This window comes from Canis lupus, chromosome 15 (genome assembly GCF_011100685.1).
Source record: "Canis lupus familiaris isolate Mischka breed German Shepherd chromosome 15, alternate assembly UU_Cfam_GSD_1.0, whole genome shotgun sequence".
NCBI classification, from domain to species: Eukaryota; Metazoa; Chordata; class Mammalia; order Carnivora; family Canidae; genus Canis; species Canis lupus.
The window spans coordinates 53,706,152-53,733,642 of NC_049236.1; the positions used below are offsets into that span (position 1 = coordinate 53,706,152).

Genomic DNA, 27,491 nt, shown 5'->3' on the forward strand with positions numbered 1-27,491 from the left:
GTAATCATTTCATAATCTATGCATACATACATCAAAAAGTCATGTTGCATGCCTTAAATGTGTACAATTTTAATTTATCATTTATATCTCAATAAAGCTGGGGAGATATAGTTTTGTCAACTTAAAAAAATAAGTTAAAAAAATTCTTAAATACTTTCCCTATTGTGGTTTCCTGAGTCACATGAATAAGGTTCAATATAATTTATATACACTCATGAATACTATACAATTATAAAGTTCTGGGCAACCACAGCACTAAAATCTGGTATTGTAGTTCAAACATAACCAAAGGGATTTGGGTTATTTTTGTGGAAAAATCATTACAGTGAGAGGCAAGGCTGAGCCAGCTCTTGGGCAATTGGCATTCTGAATGGGAGTGATTATGGTGCTTCTCTAGGAATGAGGGGTTTGTTTCCTGGAATCTGGGACCAGGTGAAGACAGGGTCTGGAGAAAATATCAGTGTCGGGAAGTATGTAGAAATCAAATTTAGGATCTGACAAGAAAGCCTAGTGTCTTACAGATAGAAGCCAGTAACCTAGAGAGTTTGAGACAGGAAAGATTTGGGAGTTAAGTGTGTTTGGAATCAAAACCTTTTAAAAGCACTGTGCCAGTGTGTACGTGCATTGATATTTTTGAAACATATATGTTTAATGATTTTATAACCTCAATTTTAAACATACAGCAGGCTGTAAGATAACAGGGTGTTCATAATTCCTTGATGCATTAGTATAACTATTTCTTCCACCAAGGCACCATTTTTTGGATACTTCCTTACTTTATTAAGGTTAACAGGGTACTTATATATCAAAATGTTTACAAGTTTTCAGTGACATTTAAATTCTGAATTATCTTTCCATAATTAAGTTTCTTTAGGCCCAGTGCTTTGCGTTTTATAGAAAACACTTATCCTCAGGTCACAAACAGGAAAGAGGATAATTTGCAAGTGGTACAAAGATGATTCCAAACCTCAGCTGGCCGGTTTCCCAAATTGCAACCACTCTTATTATTTAATGAAAATAGAGACCAAAAACAATTTCTTAAACGTTATCACTGTGTGATTCCGGTGACTAAGAAATCCCTGACTATCAAGCAGTAAGCTGTGATTCGGCAACCTCAGAACACTAGCAAGGCTTCGTTGTGAAGTATTTTAGCAGAAGGCCACAAATCGTGTTTTCCTAAGAGGAACAAGGAACTATGAATGTCATTTAGTAATGCATCGGAATGGCATTGCCTAGTGCGAGAGCTGCACAGAAACTCCTGGTCACCTCTTCATCTATTATTTTGGATAAGCTTTCACAATCCTGCCGTGGCCCTGCCCACCAGCTACACAGGCAGCCGCCAAGCCATACTGGCCCCCCTCCTTCTATAATCTTTTGGCAGCTGCCATGGCCACCTGGCAGCCGGTAACTCCAGATGGGTATCCCAGGGACAGCGATCCACTCCAGTTGTTAAACTTTTCCAGAAGAGGTGATCCAACCTTGGTTTTTCTACCAATGTAGTTTTGTGCAGAGCAGTTAGAATCCATGGCTTTAAAATTAGCCAAAATCAGACCTGAGAATGCTTCATGAAATTCAAAGGCATCAATATCATTCATCCTTAATCCTACCCTTTCCAGAACTTTTGGAGCAGCATATGTTGGCCCAAGTAAAAGTTGATCTTTTCGATTCTGAGACGCATACACAAAATCCCTCAGATACACCTTCAGCTTACAACCCATGGCCAGAGCTTTTTCCTCTGCCGCAATCAGCATTGCAGGTGGACCATCAGATAAGAAAGCAGAATTTGCAGTTGTCCCAGTGCCAGAGGGCTTGAGGAATGCAGGTTTTAGTTTGACCATCTGTTCCCAGGAGGAAGGACCAATACCATTATCTTTGGTAACTGTATCTTTTCCTGGTACTTTGAAGGGTGCAATACCAGACAGGAATCCTTCACCCTGTGCCTTCTTGGCCAGCCTGCGTGAGCATGTACTTATCCTGGTCCAGTCGAGAAACAGTCAAGGCAACACGAGTTGGTCTGTAGAGTGGCCCCGGGTCTCACTAGTGGAAAACTCAGCCACTGTGGGGAGCTCAAGCCATAGACAGGAAATTCAGTCTGAATTTCGAGATTAAAGACAGTCACTGACCCAAAGTCTTGGTCTTACTGAACTCAAGTACCATTTTCCTTGAATGATAAATAGGGATGTCGCATATTAACTCTACACCACCTACCATGACCACATCACACTGCCCAGAAATGATCAAGCCAACAGCTATGTGGGCTTGGTTGGCAGAGAGCAGGAGTCTTGTCAGGGGAGCCAGCTCCAAAGGCAGCCTGTCTAGCCACATTGCTTGTTTTCACTTCTTGTATAACTGTGCCAAAGATGTTATAATCAGCAACATCCTTTGGAACATTGGTCCAACGCAACAAACTGAAAAGTACCACTCTAGCCAAATTAGGTGGCATCAGATCCATATATGATGTGCATGACTGCAAAAAATGGAATGCAAACACCATCCACCACTATATTCCTTATGTTGGGTTTGGCTAAGGTGTTCTTTGATTTGGTCTGGATGGCTGGGGCAGCTCCTAGCTGGGAGGAACAGCTCAGGGTCTAACAGAAAATCAGAAGGCCCATTTTGATGCATTGGGAAGACTTTTAAATGTGTAAATCAAGATGAAAATCACTCTGAAATCTTAGCTTTGTCCTCTCAGGCTCCTCCTGCTACAGGCACCAAAAGTTCAGCCTCAAGTCCCAAAACTAGGCATCCAAAGCACCATATTTTTAAAGTTTGTTTAGAAATTGCAAGAGTTGGTCTCTATCAGCATAGTCAAAAATAAATATAAGGTCAGATGTAAATTTGAGTCGCATTAGATATGTGAAATTTTAAATTAGAAAATGTCTGGTGGGGATCCCTGGGTGGCGCAGCGGTTTGGCGCCTGCCTTTGGCTCAGGGCGCGATCCCGGAGACCCAGGATCGAATCCCACGTCGGGCTCCCGGTGCATGGAGCCTGCTTCTTTCTCTGCCTCTCTCTCTCTCTCTCTCTCTCTCTCTCTCTCTGTGACTATCATAAATAAATAAAAATTAAAAAAAAAAGAAAGAAAATGTCTGGTGACCACACTTTAAAAAGTAGAAAGAAACAGGTGCAAGTGATTTGAATAATATGTTTTATTTAACCCAATCTATACACGTAATCCATATATGATATGCCTTATCTCAACCTAAAACTTTGAAATCCAGTGTGTATTTTATATGTGCAATACATCTCAATTCAGACTAGTGTTAAAAGGTAAACTAAGGTTTATTAAATATTTTGAGAATTTATTTAAACAAAAATCTATTCCAAATGGGTAGCACCATTCTGAGAGTGGTTAGGAGCTCTCCACTGATAGGAGGCTTTTCTAGAGAGACAGTGGAGGCAAAGTAAGGAAATTATTGATTGGGTATAGTTTAAAGCCTACATAGCTGTTTGTGATTGGTTGTCTTTGGGTTTCAATTTCATAACCTAGAGGCATTTAAAGGATTAGAATTTTGGGTCGTTCATGCAAGCTTCTATGGCATTCTAGCCACATCAGTCTATGGCCTCCTCGTTTAATTAACTTAACACCAGCCACTTTTCAAGCACTCAGTGGTTACTAGAAGCTGATGGCCATTATTGCACAATTCAGGTCTAACTACACAGGATATTGATGGATCTTCTGTACAAAGTGAATATTCACCTGAAATATTTGGTTGTTTTGTTTCTTCCTTGCCAGCACATTGAATAATACCTTGTTATTTATGAAAACAAAACAAAAAAAATTGCTGAATTGTTGAAAGCGAAAGGGGTCATGGGATAAAGAAAAAAAAGTATATACATGCTTATGTTTTTTAATTTAATTTATAATATTCAGTTTTGAATAGAGCCTTTGAACTTTAACACTCCACGTATTATAACATAATATAAATGGTGATAAGAGTAATAAAGGAAAATGAGCTCTAGCTGAGAGATTCTTAGAAAAATATTTAAGGAAAGAGAAATTGGACCTTTTCATAAGTTGCTAACAGAAGCAACTTAATGTTCTAATATTATAAAAATTATAAAGAATGTTGCATTTTCACTTGACAATTCTCTTGCAAGGTTTGCAAGAAGAAATTATAAAGCACCAAGCAGCACCTATTGTCTTCTGACAAAGCTAAGACTATGAAGACCTAGTTTCTCATTGAGTAACCACCCACATTCCATTTCCCTTTTCATTTATATTCCTGTTAAAAGTTGCTCTTTCCCTGTCGACTGAGCCTATTTTTACACTTGACAAGAATATTACCAAAGTACTAACTGAAAATGAATTATGCAACAGATAACTACTAACCATTTTGCACACTTGTGGAAGCAATTTTTACTTCACTTGGGCTCAATAAAATATCCCTGAAATGTAGGAGCTCTTCAGACATTAGTGGGATAAAATGTGCCTATCATACTGACCACATGCTCTTCTCTCTCATGCTAAAAAGTTGTTCCTGATTTATAAATTTTTAGAGATTCGCAGCTCTTATAGATAACTCATTGCATCTGTTAAAATGTTAATCTCTTTTAAAAGTTCTTTTAAAAATAGTGTTAAAACTGGAATAAAAGATACAAACCTTGGGACACCTGGGGGGCTCTGTGGTTGAGCATCTCCCTTTGGCTCAGGTTGTGATCTTAGGGTCCTGGGATCGAGTCCCACATCAGGCTCCCCACGAGGAGCCTTCTTCTCCCTCTGCCTATGTCTGTGCCTCTCTCTCTCTCTGTTTCTCATAAATAAATAAATTAATTAAAATCTCTAAAAATAAAAAAAAATTTAAAAACCTATGCTACTGATGACAGTGAGGGGTAATACCACCTACCATGCCTGTCACTGGTTCCCTTATGAGCCCAACAGTATTTTGAACATTACACATGTGCTGATCCTTACAGTAACCCATTGGTCAATACTGTTATTCTCACCTCCAGTGTATTTTATTTCATTTTTTTCAAATGGTATCCAGCTTTATTAAAGATACTTGTAAACAATCATGGTACTTCAGGCAGGACACGAGCAGACAATCCTTAACAGTATACAACAACTTTCGCACTCCCTTCTTCAGTGGGCTACCGAAATCAGTGAGCCACTAGAAAGCCCAGTGAAGTCTTCATCGGATGCTTTGAACATCAGAATGAGGGTTCACAGTTTCACATTTAGCATGTTGTTGAACAACTTTCCACAAGACAACCCTGCCTTTGGGGAAATGAAAGTAGCAGAATCATCAATTTGAAGATCCACAAGCTAAAAAAGGAAATCCTTTGAGGGAATGACATCTCTGTGGTGACACTGCAAAGTCCAGATTGCCTGACATACTGGGAACCATGTCTGGGGGTCAGGTTCCATCAGGCCTCTGGGTTTAAGGGAGTCAAGTCTGTGGTGAAGGCAGAGAAGAAGAAGAGAACATAAATAATGAATTTTGGTTTTTCACACTATAATACGTTTATGCCAACGTGGCTAATGTGTGTCAATATTAAGGAATCCCTCCTCCTGGAAACCCAAAGGAAGTTTCTCAAAACTAGAAGGGAAAAGGAGTTTCCCCCCATATCAATCTAGCTTGGGGGATATGGTATTAGTGACATATGCCTTTCCTCCAAAACAGCAATGAAATGCTCTGTGTGCTAAAAAAAAAAAAAAAAAAAAAAATTCCCACATAGCTTAAAACAATCCCACATTTTTATATAATTTGATAAAAAACAGTATTTCAAACTATACAGTCACCAGAGGTACACCGTTATCAAAAGTGCATACATTTTACGTGGCACGGCCTGCGCGCTTAGCTTTCTGTGTCTGGTCTGTTTGGCCACCCTCATTTTCTGTAGGGTTATTTCCTCTTGCCAGCATCAACTTTCACCTTTTTTCCCCTTGAGCACCTTCTCTCCTTTCTTTGCAGGGGGTTTTTAGGCTTGGGCTTGGGCTTTGGAGGTGCAGGATAAGGCAACCTTGCAGATCTCTCATCCTTCACTCTGACTTTATGTCCTTTAGCATCCCCTTCAGCCTTCGGGCTGAGATTGGTGACAGTGGCAGCAGAACCTTGGCACTGGACATGGGGAGGCAGTGGCACATGGCATTTTGGCTGCCCTGGGCTCATTCTTGCCTCTTGCTCTTCACACTGCTGTACCTCCATTCTACTTAAAAGGAAATGCAGCACATCAAGTTTGCATAACTTGCCAGAAGTCAAGCAAAGTGAGTGGAAGAGCAAATAATTACACATGGCAACTAGACGCCAGAACCCAGGCTGCCAACCAGCATGCTCTGGTGACTGCCAAATTATAGAGAAGCAGAGCAGTTGGCGAGAGGTCAGCTTCTGATGGGAGTTTTAACATTAGATTATTATCTGTCAGGTGATAGAGTTCTCGTTGGACAAGTGAGCATGGAGTGTAGGGAGATATGACAGGTGGTTTTAGCCTCAAATCTTCAGACTAACACTGAATGGCAGGATTTGGAGGCACTGGGGACACTGGCAAAGGGCAAAAGCAGGTCCAGAGAAGGGACACATGATGAAACTCAGAGTAGGTCACAAGACAATGATCACACATATAGACCAAGAGGATCATCTGCTTTGCAGCAGGAGATTGGTTGGAAGAGCACCATGGCCCATTTAAGGACAATAGGCTTATGTTTTGCCTGCAAACCAGATTTGCCCAAGACTTTTCAGGTTGTAGGAGTGTTTTATGCCAGTACTACGCTCTGATGGGCCGTACAGGTAGGGATAGAAAGTCATTTACTGTATTCCCCATTAAGGCACTTTCTAGGAGTGCGGGCTCCTTGGATGTTGAGTGAATGCTCTGTGAACGCATCCAACTCACTCTCATGCACCTTGCTTACATCTAGGAGCATTTTTTGTTTTATTTGTAGGGGTTGCTGACCCAAAGAACTCATATTTATAAAAAAAAATAACTCATATTTATTTTCCTCCTTATGTCCTCTAGCAAAGTGTCTCAGAAATACAGAAGAAATTGTCCTGATTTCCCATACCCTAATTTAGGGCTTTGCTTCCATCGTACTTGGGCATAATCCATGGCCATTCTTCCATTTGCTAAAATTTTGTTGACTTGCTTTCTTGTCAAATAGACTGAGAGAATGCAGGTCCAAGGCTGCGTATCCAGTCTAGTCCCCACAGCCAGGCGAGAGCTTTGCCGCACAGTAGGAGTTCCGGATTGTTGTGTGTCCTTCTTCCAAATACTGGAGAATCCACTGGGAAGGAAGTATGATATTTGCATAATTTCTAAAACATCTGTGTTTTCCACTTAGCACTTTGTTCTTTGAGTGATTGTGGATTTATTTATTACAGCCTTTTCTCCACATACAGATTCTACAATCTGTTGTTATTCATTTAAATTCACCTAGATTTCCCTATAAATACCTTCCACTTTCCCCACTAGTGCAAGTGTGTACATATGTGAATATATGTATCTTAAAAAATTTATAAGATGTTATTAATCACATTTTTATTTGCTTTGTTTTTTACATTTAAATTCAATTAGCTAATATATATACATTATTAGTTATAGATATAGTTTTCCATAATTCATCACTTGCATATAAGTGCTCATCATATCACATGCCCTCCTTAATGCCCATCATCCAGTTACTCCATCCCTCCACCCACCTCCCGCTAGATTTAAAATTGTAATTGTATGTACTAAAGAAATTGAATCACAGACACAAAGATTTGAATTTTATTTTATTTTTTAAAAGATTTTGTTTATTTATTTGAGAGAGTGCATGTGTACCTGAGTGGGGGAGAAGGGCCAGAAAGAGAGGTAGAGGGAGAAGCAGACTCCCTGCACAGCAGGAAGCCCCAGGAGGGGCTTGATCCCAGGATCCTGAGATCTTGACCCAAGCCAAAGGCAGTTGTTTAACTGACTGAGCCAACCAGGCACTCCCATAAATCTATATTTAACATAGAGAGCAAAGGACAAAAAGGCAAAGTCTTAACAAGTTCCTAAAACTTTTAAATATATGAGCTCCCAACAGACAATTTGCTAATGGATTAGCACTTTAATTAATATTTTGTATACTTAAAATATTTTATTGTATTCAACATTTTCTTTGTCAAAAAAAATCAAAATTATGCTGACCTTCATTCTAGAACTAAAACATCTATTAGGTTATCTCAGAAATTTAATCACCCATGGTTTTTCTCAAAAATTTTTAAATGTGATGAACTGGGTTTGCCAATGCACTTGTCTTTTTTCCCCTGGCAATTTTTTTCAGGTGTTTGCCGTAAACAACAACTACTTTAAGTGTGAAGATGAAGCATATTGTCCTCCTGGTTCTTATGCAGAAATTTACTTAGGAATTACACATTGTTTACATGGGATTATATATCTTCATCCACATTTTAATGACACAATTTAAGTAGATTTTTCAATTGTTTTCTACTATATTATGTTAATAATTCAAAAATCATCAAATTGTTAAAAATCATTTTTGAAACGTTACTCCTTATTAAATTAAAGAATGAATAAAGCTAAATAGCAACAAAAACAAAAGTATCAACATTAATTTAATATCACTAACATGGAGTAATATATTTCCATAACAAAAAAGTACCATTTCCCAGGCATAAGTTATTTATGTGGCCAAACTTGACTAAAAACAAATATCTCTATGACACTGAAATATGAAATCCTTACTCATTCTTCTGGTGTTGAGCAGGTTCCAAGTGAAGAAAGGACCTGATTTCTTTAGTGATTCATATTATGACTCTGACTTGAGCAGCAAAGTAAATAATGATATTAGATTATAACCAAGGCTATAAGAACAAACTTCCTGAATCCATATTCATATAAATAAATGACTGAAAAAATCAAATAAATGAGGGAGAAGAGACAGCTCTTCCTCCCAGAGTAATGTCAGTAGAAATAATTATTAATGGATCAACTACTTAGGGAGAGAAAGGAAGAATCTAGAGTCTAAGTACTAGATCTAAAATGAAATCAAATTAACCAACAGGTACCTGGAGCAAAACTATTCCATATTTTTGGCTAGGAGATTCCTTTAACTGTAAAAAGTAATTTAAATACTTAAAAACAGCTTACTGTGTTATGCTCTACTTAGTTTAATAAAAAAATTTATTTCTCAGAAAATACGCTCGCTATATATATATATTAGTAGTATTTTTCTGTTTATATTTTTTGTATTAAGAATTACAGGGGGGATCCCTAGGTGGCGCAGCGGTTTAGCGCCTGCCTTTGGCCCAGGGCACGATCCTGGAGACCCGGGATCGAATCCCATGTCGGGCTCCCGGTGCATGGAGCCTGCTTCTCCCTCTGCCTGTGTCTCTGCCTCTCTCTCTCTCTCTCTCTCCCTCTGTGTGACTATCATAAAAAAAAAAAAAAAGAATTACAGGGGGAGCGTTGTACAGGGTGGCTCAGTAGTTTAGCGCTGCCTTCAGCCCAGGGCCGATCCTGGGGTCCTGGGATCGAGTCCCACATCGGGCTCCCTGCATGGAGCCTGCTTCTCCCTCTGCCTGTGTCTCTGCCTCTCTCTCTCTGTCTCTCTCTCTGTCTCTCATGAATAAATAAATTAAATCTTTTTTTTAAAGAATTACATAATTTTGTACCTACCCTTTTTACTCAATGTAAAATATGCAAGCATTTTTCCTTGTCTTTAACATTTTTCATAAAGTGGATATATAATGTTTACATAAAATTTCATCTAATGGATGGACTATGATTTTTCTCAACTGGATTAGCAGAGCCAGGCCTCAGCACTAAGACACTGGAGACAGAGTGAGTAGTGAGATCCGGCCCATTTTTTCTGGTGTATGTGGGTTTCCCTACTACACTACCTGCTCCCTCACTCAGCACATGTTAACTGAGCTCCCACAATAAGCCAGACTATAGTCTAAGAGGAAGGGATAGATCAATGGAAAACGGGCAACGTTCCTTGTACCCTGGGAGACTACATTCTGGGAAAAGGTGACAGACAAGAAGTAGAGCATTTACTAATACAAAAGTATACTAAAGAATAGAAGGTGATATGTTTAATGGGTAAAAAAAAAAAAATAACAGAATAAAGGAGATCAGGAGTACAGGGGCTGGGGCTGTTTGCAATTTGAAAATGGGAGTTGAGATTGGCCTCAGTGAGAGGCACATGAGCAAATACTTGAATGGTATGAGGTAATCATTGCAAATTTTTGAAGGAAGAACACCCCAGTGCTTGACCTATGGCAGGTTCAAGTGACATGCATTCCAGAAATCAGAAGGATAGTGTACCTGGAGCAACCAGGCCTTCTAGGTCTTTCTAGTTTCCTTAAGTATGAGAAAGAATGTATATGCCAGGGTGTCTGACACAGTTCATAATTATCCCTTGATCCAGTGTAAGAGATTTTTAAGATACCCAGCATGCACTGCTACCCTCGGCATGGAAACTGCATGCTTTTGGCAACTACCTGTCCCCTAGCTCCTGGTCATGGTTTTTATTTTTAATTAATTAATTAATGTATTTATTTGTTTATTATTGGAGTTCAATTTGCCAACATATAGCATATCTGGTCATGGTTTTTAATGACTAGTTATTTTTTCATTATATAGCTGATCCATAATTTATTCATAGTTCGTCACTTGCTGGGTATTGGAATTCCAACTTTTACATTATTGTGAATAATGCTACAATGATGTCCTTGCTTATAAAGCATTGGCTTCTTCGTCATAGTTGTGGCAAATATTTTTCTCAGTTGCTTGGTTGTTGTTGAATACACTTCATCATATATCTCATATACAGGATTTTTATGTTGTTAAATATACCATTTTTACCTCTATGATGTTTCTTTGCCTCTACATGTAGGAAGTTTTTAACCATCTGAAGAGTGTATACTTGTAGTCTTTTACATTTTATGGTTTTCCCTCTTGTATTCATCTTGATTGATATTGAGTTTATGAAGGTATATAAGAAATAAGAATTGAAATTGTAAAATCCAATTAGCTGGCTGCAAATTCAAATATGCTTCTTTCCCCTAATGTGTTGTAACGCTGATTTATTAGGTACTGAACTTTTACTGGGTTTTGTTTTAGGGTTATCCAGCTGTGCCATGTACCTGCTGGTCATCTCTCCAACAGTACTATGGTGTTCTTTCCACAAATTCTTTTTAAAAAAATATTTTATCTTATTATTTATTCAAGAGAGACAAAGAAGCAGAGACTTAGACAGAGGGAGGAGCCTGTTGTGGGACTCGATTGCAGGACCCTGGAATCATGACCTGAGCCAAAGGCAGATGCTCAACCACTGAGCAACCCAGGTGCCCCCTCTCTATGTAAATTCTTAAAATACTTTTAAACATCTGGTAAGAAATATTCACTATCCCTTACCTCAAAACTTACTGCTTTTTTTTTCCTCTGAAATATAACTATGTTTATATTATTAAATAAAGATCAATCTTAGTATTATTAAGTTTCTAAACAAAACAAAACAAAACCATGAGCCCAATAGGCTACTGATTAGAATAATAAACCTATTTAATAATTTAGCAAAACGCATTTTTCAATTCCTTTGTCTCATTCAATATGAGTTTATTTTACATCTTTCAATATATTTTCATAACTTTCATCATAAAAATCCTGAATATTTTTGAAGTTAGTTTCTGTACATTCTGTATGTTAGTTTTCATAATTTGCACTAGATTATTTTTTTCTAGGTAATCATTACCTTTACAAATAATATTGTTTTTTTCCTGTTTTCAATCGCTATATCTAATAATTATCTTTTTAGTGACTCACTGAATTAGTCAGGACTTCCCACACATGGTGAAACATTAATGTGCTTCTCTGTTATGTCCCAATTTTAATGGCAAAGCTTCTGGACTTTCAGCAAGAAGTGTAACCCTGGCCAGCAGCTCAAGTTTGTTTTTTTCTACAATGTTATGAAAATTTCCTTCTTAGTTTTTTTAAGCCCTTTGTATATCCAGGCAAAGATGCTGACATTTATCAAATAACTTGTTTAGCATTGATTAAGATAATAAGCTGTTTATATGCTTTGAAATCTTATACCGTATCAATGAATTACTACATATTAAACTACTCTTGCCTTCTTAAGATAAAAATCTAATCGGCCACAGTTGATTAATCTTTTAATTAGGTAATTAATGTGATAATACTTTTAATTTTATTAATTTTTTGATGATTTTTCTTATATTTAATCAATATATAGCATACTGTATATTTGTTCTGGAGGCTTCTCTAGCTTGTATGCCTAAACTACCATTCAGTTCCTGTTTTCTATTCTCCATATTTTATATGTTTTAACAAATATTGAAATTTGTCTTCTAATTAAGCCTCACATATAATCAAATTTTATATAGTCTTCCATAAAATTTGAATAATATTATATATACCATTTATAATCTGTGAGAATTTTCCAATATCATTCCAAAATATCTCTGGATAATCATTAGTTTAATTTAACAAATTTTTTAAAATTAAATTTGCTTCCATTTTTTTAACCATTACAAATAATGCTACCATAAGCCTCCTTAATCATAAATTTTGGTGCCCATTTCTTCTTAGTTTCAGAGAATAAATTTCAAGAAGAGAAATTTCTTGACAATGCTTAATGTGTTTCCAAATTACCTTCATAATGAGATGAATTAGTAGTTTAAAAATAGGTCTGTGTTCCTGTACTGTTGGTAACTTCAAGTAGTGTTGTTAGTATTTTTATATTTATTAAATCTCTAAGGCCCTCATTAATTGTCTGTGTCTCTGTGAGGATTAGTGAAGCTGAGTACATTTGCATGTATTTCCAGATCATTCTTATTCCTTCTCGGGGGTATGACAAGGCCCCAATGAGTGGAATGTTTGTTTTTACAAACTCTTTAGAACATACTATGTAATAGAGATATGAGTACTCTGTTAATATGGACATTTTTCTCTAATTTTTATTTCTATTTCTTTCATAATTTTTATTTGCAGTTGAGCATTTACTACTAGTATGTATCCTGAATTGGATTTCTCTTCCTTGTCTTTTACTTATTTATTTTTTTCTTATTATTATTTTTTCTTCCTTGTCATTTAGATTTTCTGACAACCTCTGACCTGTGGAGAGTCATACTCTGTGTAGTAGAAGTATTTTACATTCAGTTCTTTGTCTCCAGCATGCCCAGATCACAGAGATGGATTTCTTCTACAGTTGTCTGCATCATATTTATGAGACCATGTGTCCCACCGTGCAGCATGCAACTTCGTGTCCTTTCCTTCTCTAAATCATGTTTAAAAAATGAGTGCTGTAGACAGCTTTTAAAGAATCCTGAATGATAACAATCATGCAGTTCCCATGTAGTAGAGGTAGCCATCTAGTTTTCCTCCTTCCTCCCTTTCATTCCTCCTTCCTTACTTCCTTCTTTCCTTCTTCTTCCCTTCCTTTGTCTCTCTCACTTTCTTTCTTCTCTCTTGTTCTCTGATTATTCACACGTATCTACATAAATTTAATCCTCTTTTTTTAAACTTTAGGGCTTAAAACAACATATTAATCTTTGTGCTTCTCCTACTCCATGTGGCTCTTAGCTGGACACTATCTAAGAAGAGTTTATTCATTTATTAGGTATCTTGGTCCTCCTCTATGACTTTTTTCTCTCTGTGTGTCCTACACATGGCAGCTGGACTCTCAGTGTTCCAAAGGGACAAGCCCCAACATACAAGGTTTTAAAAGACTTCTATTTATATTACACTTTGACTCAGTCAAAGCAAATCATATAGTAAGCCCGGTGTGGGAGAAGACTACCCATGGGTATGACTACTTTGAAGGATGGTTTATTGGGGGTCATGAATATGAGCCCACAAAATAATATTTCTTTACTAATGGACTTCCAAAATATCCCCAACTCCCACTGTTATATATAATACATATTTATGTCTCTAAGAGTAAAATTGTTGGGTCATAATTATGTGTATATTTAATCTGCCTAAGTACTTGCATATTGATCTCCAGAATTTTATCTGTTAACAGTACTGTTGGCAGTGCATGGAGATTTCAATTCTTTTCTGCTCATTCTGTCTCCAACCACAATCTAACCATTCCATTTGAGAAACAATAGTGGCTCTTTCTCAATTTCTATAGGGTGAAGATCAATGACCTTAGATAAGAATTCAGGGAGCCCTATAATCTAACCACTCCAACCACTCTTTTTATTCAAAACGATCTCCAGTTGAACTTGATTTGCCTTCCACTCTCTCTAAACTAATCTTGATATTTGGCAAACACACTGTAAAAATCTGCAGCTGTAAGCTTTTGTTCCAAGCCTCTATGCTGAAGGCCTTGCCTTCTCTCTGTTACCCAAGTTCTACCAATCTGATCCACAGGATTCAGCTCTGTTTTGATATCACCAACAATGCAAAGTTATTTCTTCTCACCTTCTCTGAACTATTTTCTTTCAGTAAGCATTCTGAAACTTAACCACGTATTAGTATATTTATGCATATAATCATAGTATTAGAATATATGTATATATATGTACATATATCATCATGTACTTTTTTCTCTGTCTTTCAAAACAAATGATTTCGTGCATTTTTTGAAGATTTTATTTATTTATTTGACACACATAGAGAGACCGTGTAGAGGGAGTGGCAAGGAGAGAAGGAAAAGCAGGCTGCCAGCAGGGAGCCCAATGTGGGTCTTGATCCCAAACTCCTGGGACCATTATCTGAGCCAAAGGCAGATGCCTAACAGCCTGAGCCACTCAGGCACCCCGATTTAGTGCATTTTGTTGTAGGAAATCTCCTTTTGGTTCAGGAGAATAAAGAAAATAATCTGAAGGTGATTTTAATTTACTTCTAATAGAGAGAGAAATTATGTCAGTGCCTTAGAAGAGTGTACTAATTTATTCAACACATCCAGGTCACCAACAGAATTCATATTGAACTGAATGGTTTACTGTGATTTGTCAGCATATGAAACATTTAAATGGCATTTAATACTCAATTTCCATGAATATGACATCACTGGGGAGTTTTCAGTTAACTTCTGAAAATACAGCCTCATCCTGGGATCATTGCCTGTCAAGTTTCATGTACCTTTAAATCCATAATTAAAACTCTAAATCTTTTATCATAGCATATAGCTGTGGTGAGAGATTAAAAATTGGCTTTCTTTACCATATCTCCCTCAAGATTACCATGTTATTCTTCAAATCTTCCCCCAAAGATTTCCTGTATAAAAATGCATTTCCTATTACAAACACAGATACCAGAGGCCACTGCTCACTAAACTTCAGGCCCCATCTGGGATAAGGGGAGCAAAATTTAAGAAGTACTTTTCAACAACACAGGATTCCAGGTAACACTTTGAAGGGCTGACCCTCTGCCTGCTGACCAACCTGACATCTGGATGCATTTGGATGCACCATAGGGAAAGTTCTTGGTTGATTCATGGCATTAAGGCCAGAAAGTAGCAATGATATATCATGCATTCTTACTTACCAGAAACACATCTCATTTTAGTCTATATATAGTGTTTCCACAAATACATTCCTCTAGCCTGAGTCCGGCACCCCTAGCCATGGCCCCTTAAAAAAATAATACACTTTATTTATTTATTCTTAGCTGTTTTATGTATCCAGAAAAATTGAGTGGGAAGTACAAAATTCCCCTATACACCTCCTCCCAGCACTTCCCCTTCCCCCTATTGTTGATACTTTGCGTTAATCTGGTACATTTGTTACAATGGATGACCCAATACCAATGTATTATTATTAACTAAAGTCTGGAGTTTACTTTGGGGTTCACTCTTTGTTTGACACATGCTATGGATTTTGACAAATGTCTAATAACATATGCCCATCAGCACAGTATCACACAAAATAGTTCCATTGCCTTGAAAATCTCTCAGGCATCACCTACTTCTCTCTCTCTCTCTCTCTCTCTCTCTCTCTCTCTCTCCCTCTCTCTCTCCTGGAGCCCCTGTCAACCACTGATTTTTCTTTTTACTGTTTTCAGGGTTTTGCCTTTTCCAGAAGGTCATATGGTTGGAGTCACACACAGTATGTTGTCTTTTCAGACTGGCTCCTTTTACTTAACAATATGCACTTGAGTTTCCGTCATGCCTTTTGATGGCTTGATAGCTCATTTCTTTTCATGCCACTGAACTTTTAATACACGAGGTTTCCTTATAGCTAAATCCTTCCTGATTAAGGATACAAGCCCTTTCTCAGAATGGTTAGCCAGTATTATGCTCCATCGGTTTAGAAATCTCTGTAGTCTTTCGTTTCTATACATTACCTCTCCAGGCCAGGCAGCCTCTGGTAACACCTAAATCACTTGGCTCCACACACCAAATCCTGTTTCTCAGGCACCTAGTCTCAGGTGAGTGAGACAACGCTGGCTAAACTCCGTAAGTGCTGTTGCTACTTTCTACCTGCTGTATTTTATGCACCTCCATGAATAGTGCCCCTAGAGAATGGGAATTCAAAATACTCTGCTTCCAGTTTCAGTCCTTCCTGAAGATTCTTTGGGTGAATCATTACTGATTTATGGCTATACAAAAGTATGAATAGGATAAACATGACTCAAAACACAAAACCCAAACTTGGATAATTCCAACTTGCTCGAAAAACAGGCAGGCCTCCAAGGGACCCCAGTTCATATCTTTCTCTTCAAGTACCTCAAATAGCATTATTGGGTCAACTTTATAGTTTGGCACCAGGCCACTTTTCTCTCTCAGAGGAAAGCAAATGAGCATAGGACCCTTGTTTTGAAGCTGCCTCTCAGGAATAAAATGGTGATAATCTTTCCCAATGTTACTTGTCATTTATGTGCTGTTTTCCCATCTTGCACGGTTTCTACCTATCCATTTTTTTTTTTACCTGTCTTAACACAGACTTGGCCTCTCTAGGTGAGAGTTTCAGATTCCCCCATAATATCCCCTCACAGGCGAGTAGAAGAAATAGCCTTCCAATAGTGTTCCCTTTTGTCCATTTCCAAGAAAAATGTACCATTAGGAATGTAAAGATTATGGAATTATCGCTACTACAGGCAGTGGGCCAGCACTTCCAGGTAGTCCCAGGTGAGCCGCATAATGTGGAATGGGTCCATTTGTCCCTGTAGGAAAATTCATACTTTCAGAGTAATTGGCATTATGGTATCAATTGTTTGCATAGTGGCTCTTCCCTCTTCCAGCACATACAAGTACAATCCTCGACCTGGTACAGCTAGATCCAGTGAAATAAGGAAATTATTTTTGAGATAAGAAAATAGATATGCTTGCATCGTCCTCCAACATTCATTCTAATCCCCATATTCTTTCAAAAGAATCCTTTCCAGAGGTGTTCCTCCTCCACTATCCCTCACATTCTGATAAGGTGTGCATTTACCCATAAGTCAGATTGGCTTTTGCACCGCTATCACACTCTCCTCATTTTTAGTAAGTTGTTTTGATGCCAGTTTGAGGGTGGCAGGAGATTAACTAAATTTCTCACCTCATCTTGGTATATTGATAGCAGTGATGTGTCTCCTTGATCTATGAAATGTAGTTGGTAGAATCAAACAGGAACACAATCTGTTGTTTCAAAGCCTTGAGGGGATTGGCTTCAGTCAAGGGTAATAAAGCCCAAAGTAGGAATCATGCCTGTTCTGATCAGAACCCATTTGAAGTCGCCTGGTATTACTGGTAAGGGTTCTATCTGGGGTTACTGGTAATCTACCTACCAGCTCTTGTCCTTGAGAATGGATTGGTTCATTGAGGGCCTATTTGATTGGCTATACAGCTTGGCTATGAACCAATCCATTAATTTATAAATATTTAAATATTATTCTGGGGATGAGAGTCCCAAGCTTTAGTATTTCTTTTTTTTTTTTAAAGATTTTACATATTCATGAAAGAGGGAGAGAGAGAGAGAGAGAGAGAGAGAGAGGCAGAGAGACAGGCAGAGGGAGAAGCAGGTCCCATGCAGGGAGCCTGACACAGGATCCGGGGTCTCCAGGATCACACCCTGGGCCAAAGGCAGGTGCTAAACCACTGAGCCACCCAGGAATCCCCTCACGCTTCAGTATTTCTAATTATAATGCCTCCTGTTATGTCCATTTTATGGACTTACCCTGCCTTCTTCAACCAAAGATTCACCGTTCATAGGGTGAATGGGGTTGATTTCCAAACTGACTCATATCTATCAGTAAAGAGTTTTCCGTCAGTGTATCAGGCTGCTAAAACAGAGAGGAAACAATGATATCTGAAACATTCAGCAATAAGAGATCACTATTTGGGGGATTTTTGTCATTGGCCCTAAAACGCACAGTTACGACCTATTCTTAGATGCAACATACTCCCACGCTTCCCTTCCTTCATTGCTGCCATCAAACGTGCTTTTGTGCGCACCATTTCCATTTTATCAGTGAGTTGTTCTGTCTTCATTGGACAGAATTGCAACTGTACTAGGGTTTAGAATTATTTGATGTCTCAGTGGCAGGATCTGTCTCCACCAAAGCCTGGTAACAGACAATGTTAAGGATGGTCTGTAGTTGCTGCAGTCAGTGATTTGCAGGCCTAAATTTCTACTCTTTTGTGCTGAGGTGCAATACTAGACCTCTGTCAGGAAGATGAGTCTTCAAACACCCATTTGACAATACTTCCAAAATCATCTGTGCTTTATTTAAAATTAAAATATTAACTGTGGGTAAAAATTGGGTAATCCTAAAGTTCTTATTTAGCATGATGAATTAAAATTGAGCAAAAGGTGAAACTGACTTATTTAGGCTATAAGCCAGTAATGGGAAAACTGTGTATTTTATATATTAAGTGCATTCCCTTATGGGTTCAAGTATAGGTAAGGGCACACAAAATGTTTTTTTTTTTTTTTTTTTTTTCTTTTTTGCTCTCCAATCTGCAGCTTCTTGTTAGCACTAATGTCATCCCCTGCGGCTCCGATGCACACTCCGAGTGGTTCTTTCAGGTTTTTGGGTATTCACCTTCACAGCTTCAACATATGACCCTGTCCCCTCTTAACAGGAGGGCTATGTAAGGGGCCCAAACCTTTATTGACTTCCACTATTATTTACCCCAGGGTTGTATCACTGGAGGATGGTTCATTATCGGTTATTGTGTTACAAGCCTAGGGTTGCTCATACCCATATTTCAAATGCTTCAGAATCACTCCATTTTTTTTCTGTAGGTGACAGAGCTGTAACTTTGTCTTTCAAAGCACGGACTCTTTGTATCCCCACCTTCATCCATTCCCAAAGAAGTAATACTTGTATATTTAAAATTCTAGGAAATTGTTCAGATGCTGACCATGGCAACTAACCAAAGATTAATGCTCATCCCAAAGAGTCTCCTCCGTTCCATTGTGTTTTCTACTCAGTTATTTTCCCCTTGATCATTTAAGCAAAAAAATGAAGATAGCAAAGATTCATATGGAATTGATGGTACTTTTCAGCCAAGTGGTCCAGCTCTCCTCTGATCTGTTACCGAATGGTATGAAGATGGTGAATTTGTAATAGTCATAAAGTAGCCTCATGAGGGAGCACTGTATCTTCGCAAGTTCCCACTAGAACTTTGGGCAAAAAATAAGGCCCATTTTGTTTGTTTGTTTTGTATACCAGTCTCGATTTTACCTTGTTTTGTGTTTCATTTTCTTTCCCTTTCCTCATCAGTAATTTCACTTTTACAAAAGTGATTAACAGAAACAGCAGTCTCCTATTTTCCATCATTTCCCCTTTCATTCAACTTCTTTCTTTCAATCAATTTTTCCAACTTTCCAAAGCTGTATCATGCAAAGTCTATGAATAAGATTGGTCTCTGGCAATCTATTTTAGAGCTTTTGCTACTCTAAACCAAGGTCATGATGACAACTGTTAGGCATCAAAATCTCACGAGATCCATAATATTTATTGTTTTCCCAAAGTAATTCTGATCTATTAAGGATTCAAAAGCTACTCCTTATATTGCTCTGCATTGCCCAATTCTCTTGACTGGCATTGTTCCCGGGTCTAGAGTCTTGGATTTTGGGTATTAATTAAGAGAAGTGGAGCTTACATTCTAAGAATCTCTGTTCTTAATCAATTACCTTTTTCATTATAACAATTCTTATTTAATTTCTTTTAAACAATATATACTTGTGATTTTTAAAGCATAGGAAGATAAGTTAGTGAAAGTCATGTGAAATACTTAGAATTTCTTATAATTCAGGATTCATCAAGTCCAAAAAATAGGAGGCATCCCAATTATATTCTGCTACCTTCTCATTTTATGTTAGGCATGCAACAATACTTATGAAATCCTTCTTCCATGACTCACTCACAATACAAATTATTTAAATAATATTTTCAACATGTTGAAAAAAGAATAAGAATACTATCTCCTAGGTTTTGCTAAATAAATTTGGAGAAGCAGAGAAGAATTATAAGTGAGAAGCTGCCTTGTATTAAGCCTGAGATTCAGTCATACTAATATTAACACAACAAATGATTTTTCACAAACATCAAAACAAAACAAAACACATGGCTTTGCAGCCAAACATTTTATTCTAATTTTTTTTGGTCCACAGGACAGAGAAATGGGTGAATTTTCACATTGCACTCTCATCCGTCTTATATTTTCTGTTTATTTACCTTGTTTATTTCATTTTGTTCTATTTCCCCACCTCTCATTCCCTCTTCCACTACAGGCAATCTTTCTAATGTGTTTTTTATGTAAATATTTAATGCTATATTTTTGTTTACTTTTTAAGTACATGTTCTCTTAAGACATATGTATGTTCTGTATACATGTATATTTGATTTACACGAACTATTGCATGATAGCCTTTGGGAGTGTTTTACGCATTTAAGCTTTTTTCTTTTTTTTTAAAGGGAACTTTATTCTTTTAAAAAAATTTTTTTTTACTTATTCATTTAAGACACAGAGAGAGCCAGTGAGAGAGCATGAGCTGAGGGGAGGGGCAGAGGGAGAGTGAGGAGTAGACTCCTTCCTGAGCAGGGAGCCCAACTGGGGGCTCGATCCCAGGACCCTGAGATCATGACTTGAGCTAAAGACAGACGCTTAACTACTGAGCCACCCAGGTGCCCTTTAAGCTTTTTTCTACCTAACAATTTTTAAGATTTATCAGTGTACTAATATTTGAGAGTGATCACATTTAATCCATAGTGTCTCTCTGCTACTTTATCTTCCATAGCATGTCCTCACACAGCTGACAGTGGGGAGACACTGACTGCTATGTAGATGAGGAAACTAGTCTGTCACATGTCTGTGAGAGAATTTCTATGAAGTATTTATCATGGTTGGGATTTCCAAGTCATGAGGTATACATATTTCTCATTTGCCTGAGTCCTGTCTGATTGCACTCGCTTCATTTCCAGGGCATTCACACTTGCTTATAATTAAACTTGAAAACAACACCTTAAGATTTTTCAAAAATTATTATCATGTGGCCAGAGAGGAAAGAAGATCCAGTAATACTAGAATGAATTTGGGGGAGAATTTTATGACTCGATAATTATTTCTTAAATGTATTTGACATGACCTTTGAATAATTCAGCATCAACTGAATATTCTGAGAGGCTAAATCAGGTTGATTTTCCAAAAGGGAGATGGGAACACTGCAAATCTTGAATTTTCTCTCTAGATTAAATAAGTAGATGGAGATACTTGGAGGAAATGACAAAATACTATGTGCTCCCAGTATACCATAAATTTAACTTTGTTTTTAAGTAGATTTATTTTAGGTATTCACCTGAGTAGGAAATAGAGATCCCTGCCTCTCCAAAAGTTATATAGACAGTAGAAGTCTCCAGACAAAATAAAATTATGTTGAATTTTAGTGAAAATAAAGATTATTTGAAATGTTGGAAAGCACAAATTACATATATTCGTTTCTCAATAAATAATTATCTTGTCTCTTCATAGAGTTCATTTACCAGGTCCAATTTGCATATCCAGTCATAAAGCATGTCTTTTTTGCATTACACACTCATTCATTAAAAAAAAGATTATAAAATGCCTACTACACAATCTCTACTGTTACAGGTGCTGGGAATTCAATAGTGAAAAAGCATGACAGTACCTAATATATATATATACATATATATATATGCTAAAGTTATATAACAATGAATTAGTCATGAATAAATCTGAAGGTATTATGAAAAGAAGACCAAAAGCTTTTGTCCCTCATGAACATTAGCATTCTTCTATGTGATTTCTCTTCTCCAGATGATGCCCAGGTGGAGGAGCCCCCTGTGTCATTTTGGGTATCTTCAGCAAGAACAAAATGCATATCCAGTAGAAATTGGTGAATATATATTCAATAATTTCTATAATTGTAATCATACTGGCCCCACAAAATAGGCCCAGCTGGCCGCCAACATCTGCTGCAATAAAATCAAAAACTCAAAAATTGAATGAATCATTTTTGTAATAAAAAGCAAATTAAACATTACTAGAATTTAAGTTATTTGAAGCTAATAAGTCAATTGTAACTGATATTACATAAGATAAGTTAATGGTATTATTTTAAAAGTTTGGTATGAATAAAGTAATGGGCAACTAATAATATCTTAAAATAATATTTATATAAATCATCCCCAAAAGGAAAAAGTTATAGAGAAAGAATTAACCAACCAGTGCCTTAAATAAGAGACAGGGGAGAGAGAGAGGGAGAACGAGAAAGCAATTATAAAACCTTTCCAAAAATATAACTCAAAGATTTAGGAAGACATGAAATCCAGGCAAATTATTAAAACATCCTAGACAATTATAAATCCATTTCCATGTGTTGAATGCAGAACAGAAATGTAACCTTCAGATGGCTTTCTTGAGTGATGATGTTTTCCAGCAACAAATTCCAAGCAATTTGGAAAACTATTTCTTTTTAAGCATTTGTAATATTTCATCCAACAACATATTAACACATATTGAATTAAAATTTTTATGTTTAAGAAATTTTAAAAACCTATATTTATCTTTTTTCTTTGTGCTTTTTTTGTTGTAAAATGTGACATAAAATTTACCATTTTAATAGATTTTAAGTGTATGGTTCTGTGGTATTAAGTACCTTCACACTTCACTTTAACAACCATCCCCACCATCCATTTCCAGAACTCCTTCATCTTTCCCAACTGAAACTCCACACCCCATTAAAAAAATCTCCCCAATCCCCCACTCTCCCTAGCCCCTTGCAACCACCATCTAACTCTTTGTCTCTATGAATTTGACTATTGGAGCACTAACTTCTTAAATAGATTACATTATGAATCTTATTCTCATTTCCCTGGGCCATTTTAGGATCATGCTATTTTTGTAAAGCATGGTAATCAAGTGTCAATTGCCCCTAGAGCTTTGAAGAATTTATATATTTCCTCCTCATTCAGGGCTCAACTGCCAGTGTGTGACTGCTGTCATTTTGCCTGTATCTGACTATCGTCTCCTATATAACTTCCTCTAAATTTTAAATGAGATCTAGGAAATCAACAAATAATTTGTTAAGGATGTGAGCGGACAATTGTTGTAACTTAAAGGTTGAATTTTGCTTGCTCAGTCTCTTCAACCCAGTCTGGGTGGAGGTCTGAGAAGCCTGATACTCTACTCAGAGGTAGGATTGTTGAAACACTCAACAGTAGTCATTTGCTGGGGAAGGGGGTGGTGTCTGAAGGGAAAGTAAGATGCTGGGTGTGGATATGAATGTCAGCCTCTTCTTTGTGAAAACGGGTGTGAGGTTTACTGGAGGTGTGTCTGAGGAGTGGGAAAGTGTCAGATTTCTTTTTTTTTAATGTCAGATTTAAATGACAGATGAAAGACAAGCACTAATATTTATAGCACAAATGTCCACAGTAGCCAAACTACAGGAGTCCAGATTTCCATCGACGGATGAATGGATAAAGATGTGATATATATATATATATATATATATATATATCATATTCTATTCAGCCATCAGAAAAAAAAAAAAAAGAAATCTTGCCAAGACGTGGAAGAAACTAGAGGATATTATGCTAAGTGAAATAGGTCAATCAGAGAAAGAAAATTACCATATAATCTCACTCATATGTGGAATTCAGGAAACAAAATAGAGGATCATAGGGGAAGAGAGGAAAAAATAAAACAAGAAGAAATCAAAGTGAGAGTCAAGCCATAAGAAACTTTTAATCTTAGGAAACAAACTGAGGGTCGCTAGAGGGGAGGGGTTTGGGGGAACAGGGTAACTGGGTGATGAACATTAAGGAGAGCATGTGATGTAAGGAGCACTGGATATTATAAGAGACTGATGAACCACTGACCTCTACTTCTGAATCCAATAATAGATTATATGTTAAGTAATTGAATTTAAATAAAATTTAAAAATAATAAAAAAGAAAGGTAACTACTATCTCTTCTTCTTCATTGATAAGCTAAAAGCTTAAGTACAAAAGGACAAAAAAGCCTGATAGGAGATGTCTTAAAAATTGAGAAATGACTAAAGAACACTTACCAAGTAACTCAGACACACTCACTGCTTTTTGCTGCTGAGTTATCTTATAGTTTAAGTCACTATAGTTTATTTCAATGTTCACGAGATTCTCCCTGAGGATAAAAATAGAGTTAATCTAGCTCAAGATTGTCAGCACTACTTTTAATTCTTATTTGATTAAAGTAATATTCATTTTTAATTCAAATGTCATGTAATGTTGAATGAAACACAGCATTATGGTCACAAAGCTCCATTTGGAAGTTACACTTGTCATGTTGGTATTTAGAGAGAAGAATTTTTTCCAAGATCCAATCATTTTTCTATGCCCTATTCCTGAGAAAATTGGAAAAAGCCATTAAATGTAAATATCTATTAAGTAGATTGGAATATTTACATACATTTATGTAAGTAAATGAGTGTCTAATTTGAATTCAAATCTGTGTCCTGGTTTGATCCTGGAGAAACAGCATGGCCTTCCTGACTCTTGGTTTCCTCATCTGTAGTAGGGATTTTAAAGGGGGGATTTTAGTGTTGTATGAGGAGAAATTAAATAATGTGTGTAAAGAATGGCACAGAATCTGGTATATACCAGATGTTCAGTAAATGGTAGTCTTTTACTTTATATCAATAATATATTAAGCAGAGATTCTGCTTTCTTAATATTTTCTAGAAATTTTTAAATGAGACTAGAGTGAATAAAAGCTATTTTAAAATAACTCTTCAGATAGTCTTGGATACCCTCTCACTCTCTGTCTCCAGCTTAGACCTTACTTTGAATTTCCATAATATATCCAATTGTCTTGTCGTATTTTTACTTGAATATTCAATAGGTATTTCAAATTGAACATATTCAAGCCAAGCTCTTGATATTTCTTTATTTATAATGTAATAACACTATATAGCCAAGTTCGTGCATAAATATTAGTTTTCTTTTAAAAATATATACAAAATCCAACCACCTCTCACCCTATTCACTGCTATTACCTTTGCCTAAACTCTTATCCCTCACCTCAATTTTTTCAATAGTTTTCTGATTGATCTTTCCACTTTCAATTTTAATGTATTTCTCTGCAATATATACATATCTTCTTTTCATCACACAATTACTAAAATAATACTTCTGCAACTTGCAAATCGTATCATTCTTTTGCTCAAAACTCCCCAGATATGTCCTAGTATACTCTAACTAAAACTCCATCACCTTACCTCTGCCACCTACTTCACTTTGAACTCATTCCCTACCACTTTTAGCCATTGCTTACAGTGTTTCCTGTCACACCAATCTCCATTCTTTTCTATCCATTCATGAAGCATGCTGTTGGCTTAAGATCTCTCTCCACATTTGATTTCCCCTCCTTCTGGGATGTTCTCCCACCATTTACTGAGGCTAGTTCTTATATCTCCTTTACATCAGCAGTTTTAAAAGTGTGGTCACAGATGCTTAAGGGTGCTCAATATTGAGCACCAATATTTATTGGGGGTCCACAAAAATAAAAATTATTTTCATAATATACAAACATATTATGTGACATTTTCACTGTCATTGTTATTTAAATAAAGTTACCGTAACCATGTTTACATGGAACATCATTTTTACTTGAAAGGATGACTGGAAAACTATAGTTGTTTAGGCTATGATATTTGACAAATATTGTCACAAAAATGAAGAAAATGACTTGTTGCTTCAAGAGAAATAACTGATATGATTTGTAGCTAATAATAAATTTCAAGCTTAGCTTTTATGTTGCAGTTATAATTTTGGAAAATTTCTGTCTACTATGATGAGCTTGATAACTCCCAACTTTTAAAGGCTCTTCTGATAAATAATGATATTAAAACTAAATGTATATTATATAAGAAAATGGATCAATATTTGGAAGATCTGCACAACTTAGAATTTTTCTAATGATCACAAAAAATGTTCAAAATCATTCATGAATGAAAGATCCATTGAAAGTACAAAATCAATAGATTTTAATATATTTAAGTATGAAAACTTCATTGATATGTTTTGACATTTCATTATTTTCAAATGGCAGCTTTCAAATGCCACCCTTCCCTCTTCTTGACCCATAAGAGATAAGCTGATAAGAAAGTCCATGTACTTTCTCCACTGGCACCTGGGTAAGCTCAAACCCTGGGATGAGACCTCTCATCCAAGTCCTACACCATGACCACAATGAAAGGCAAAGCCAGTTGCCTCTCCTTATCCTTCCAAGTCAAGAGAGAACTGGCTTGGGAGATCCCAGAGGCTCATTACATGACCAATGAATTTTTTTCATACCCCCTTGCTGCATCTGTGGCATCATAGGCCCCAACATCCAAATCAAATTTTGAATCAAGAGTTAGTCCCACTCCTCATGGGGCAACCACAAGATTCAATTTACAATTAACATTTAAGAAATTACACTTACTGAGTTTTGATGTGTTATCAAAGAAAAGTGTCACATATCTACACAGGCTATTAAAATATATCTCTTTCCCAACTACATATCTGTTTGACCCAAGATTTTCTTTATATTCATTAACCACAATAACATAAATCAACAGATTAAATGCAAAAATGAGAATCCAGGTGTCTTTTGTTAAGCCAGAAACTGAAGAAATTTTACAGTATTCTAAAGTAATACCACTCCTCTTCCTGAATTATTTTTTGTTTCAGAAAATACTCTTTGTAAAAAGCTTTTATCTATATTGCCATATAGTACATTTACTATTGTCATTTTAAATAAATGAATATATAACATTTTCATAGTTTAAATTTCTATTGTGACAACTATTGATACAACTCACATAAAGAAAAACTCATTAAACTCTTCAGTAACTTTAAAGAATGCAAAGGGACCTTGAGATCAAAACATTTGAGAGCCACTGCTTTAGGTCTTCGACTTCCCAGGACTTCTATTATCAGCTTCCTAGGACTTGATTGCAGTCCTCAACCCTGAGAACAGTCCTCCCTGACTTTAGCTTCCTCAGCCCCTTTTTCAATTCCTTTCTATCCACAGCGCTTAGCACTGACGTGACTATACATATTTATTGTTCATTTTCACAATGGAAATAAGTGCCACAAGACAGGGTTTTTGTCTTTTGCTCATTGA

The 27,491-nt window shown here is 36.6% G+C and overlaps 1 protein-coding gene and 1 pseudogene across 1 annotated transcript in view; both read right to left on the reverse strand.

Annotated features, from left to right (window-relative positions):
• Positions 1-1,209: 1,209 nt before the first annotated feature.
• On the reverse strand, positions 1,210-6,147 carry LOC100684745 (annotated as a pseudogene).
• A 14,808-nt stretch (positions 6,148-20,955) lies between these two features.
• Positions 20,956-27,491, reverse strand: part of ASIC5 (acid sensing ion channel subunit family member 5) — a 33,096-nt gene continuing 26,560 nt past the window's right edge. Inside the window, exons 9-10 of the mRNA XM_038557614.1 lie at positions 24,415-24,506; positions 20,956-22,318 (exon numbers count right to left, since the gene is read on the reverse strand). Of these exons, the coding sequence (XP_038413542.1) occupies positions 22,128-22,318; positions 24,415-24,506 (283 nt within the window). The 3' untranslated portion in view covers positions 20,956-22,127. The remainder of the gene's footprint in view (positions 22,319-24,414; positions 24,507-27,491) is intronic.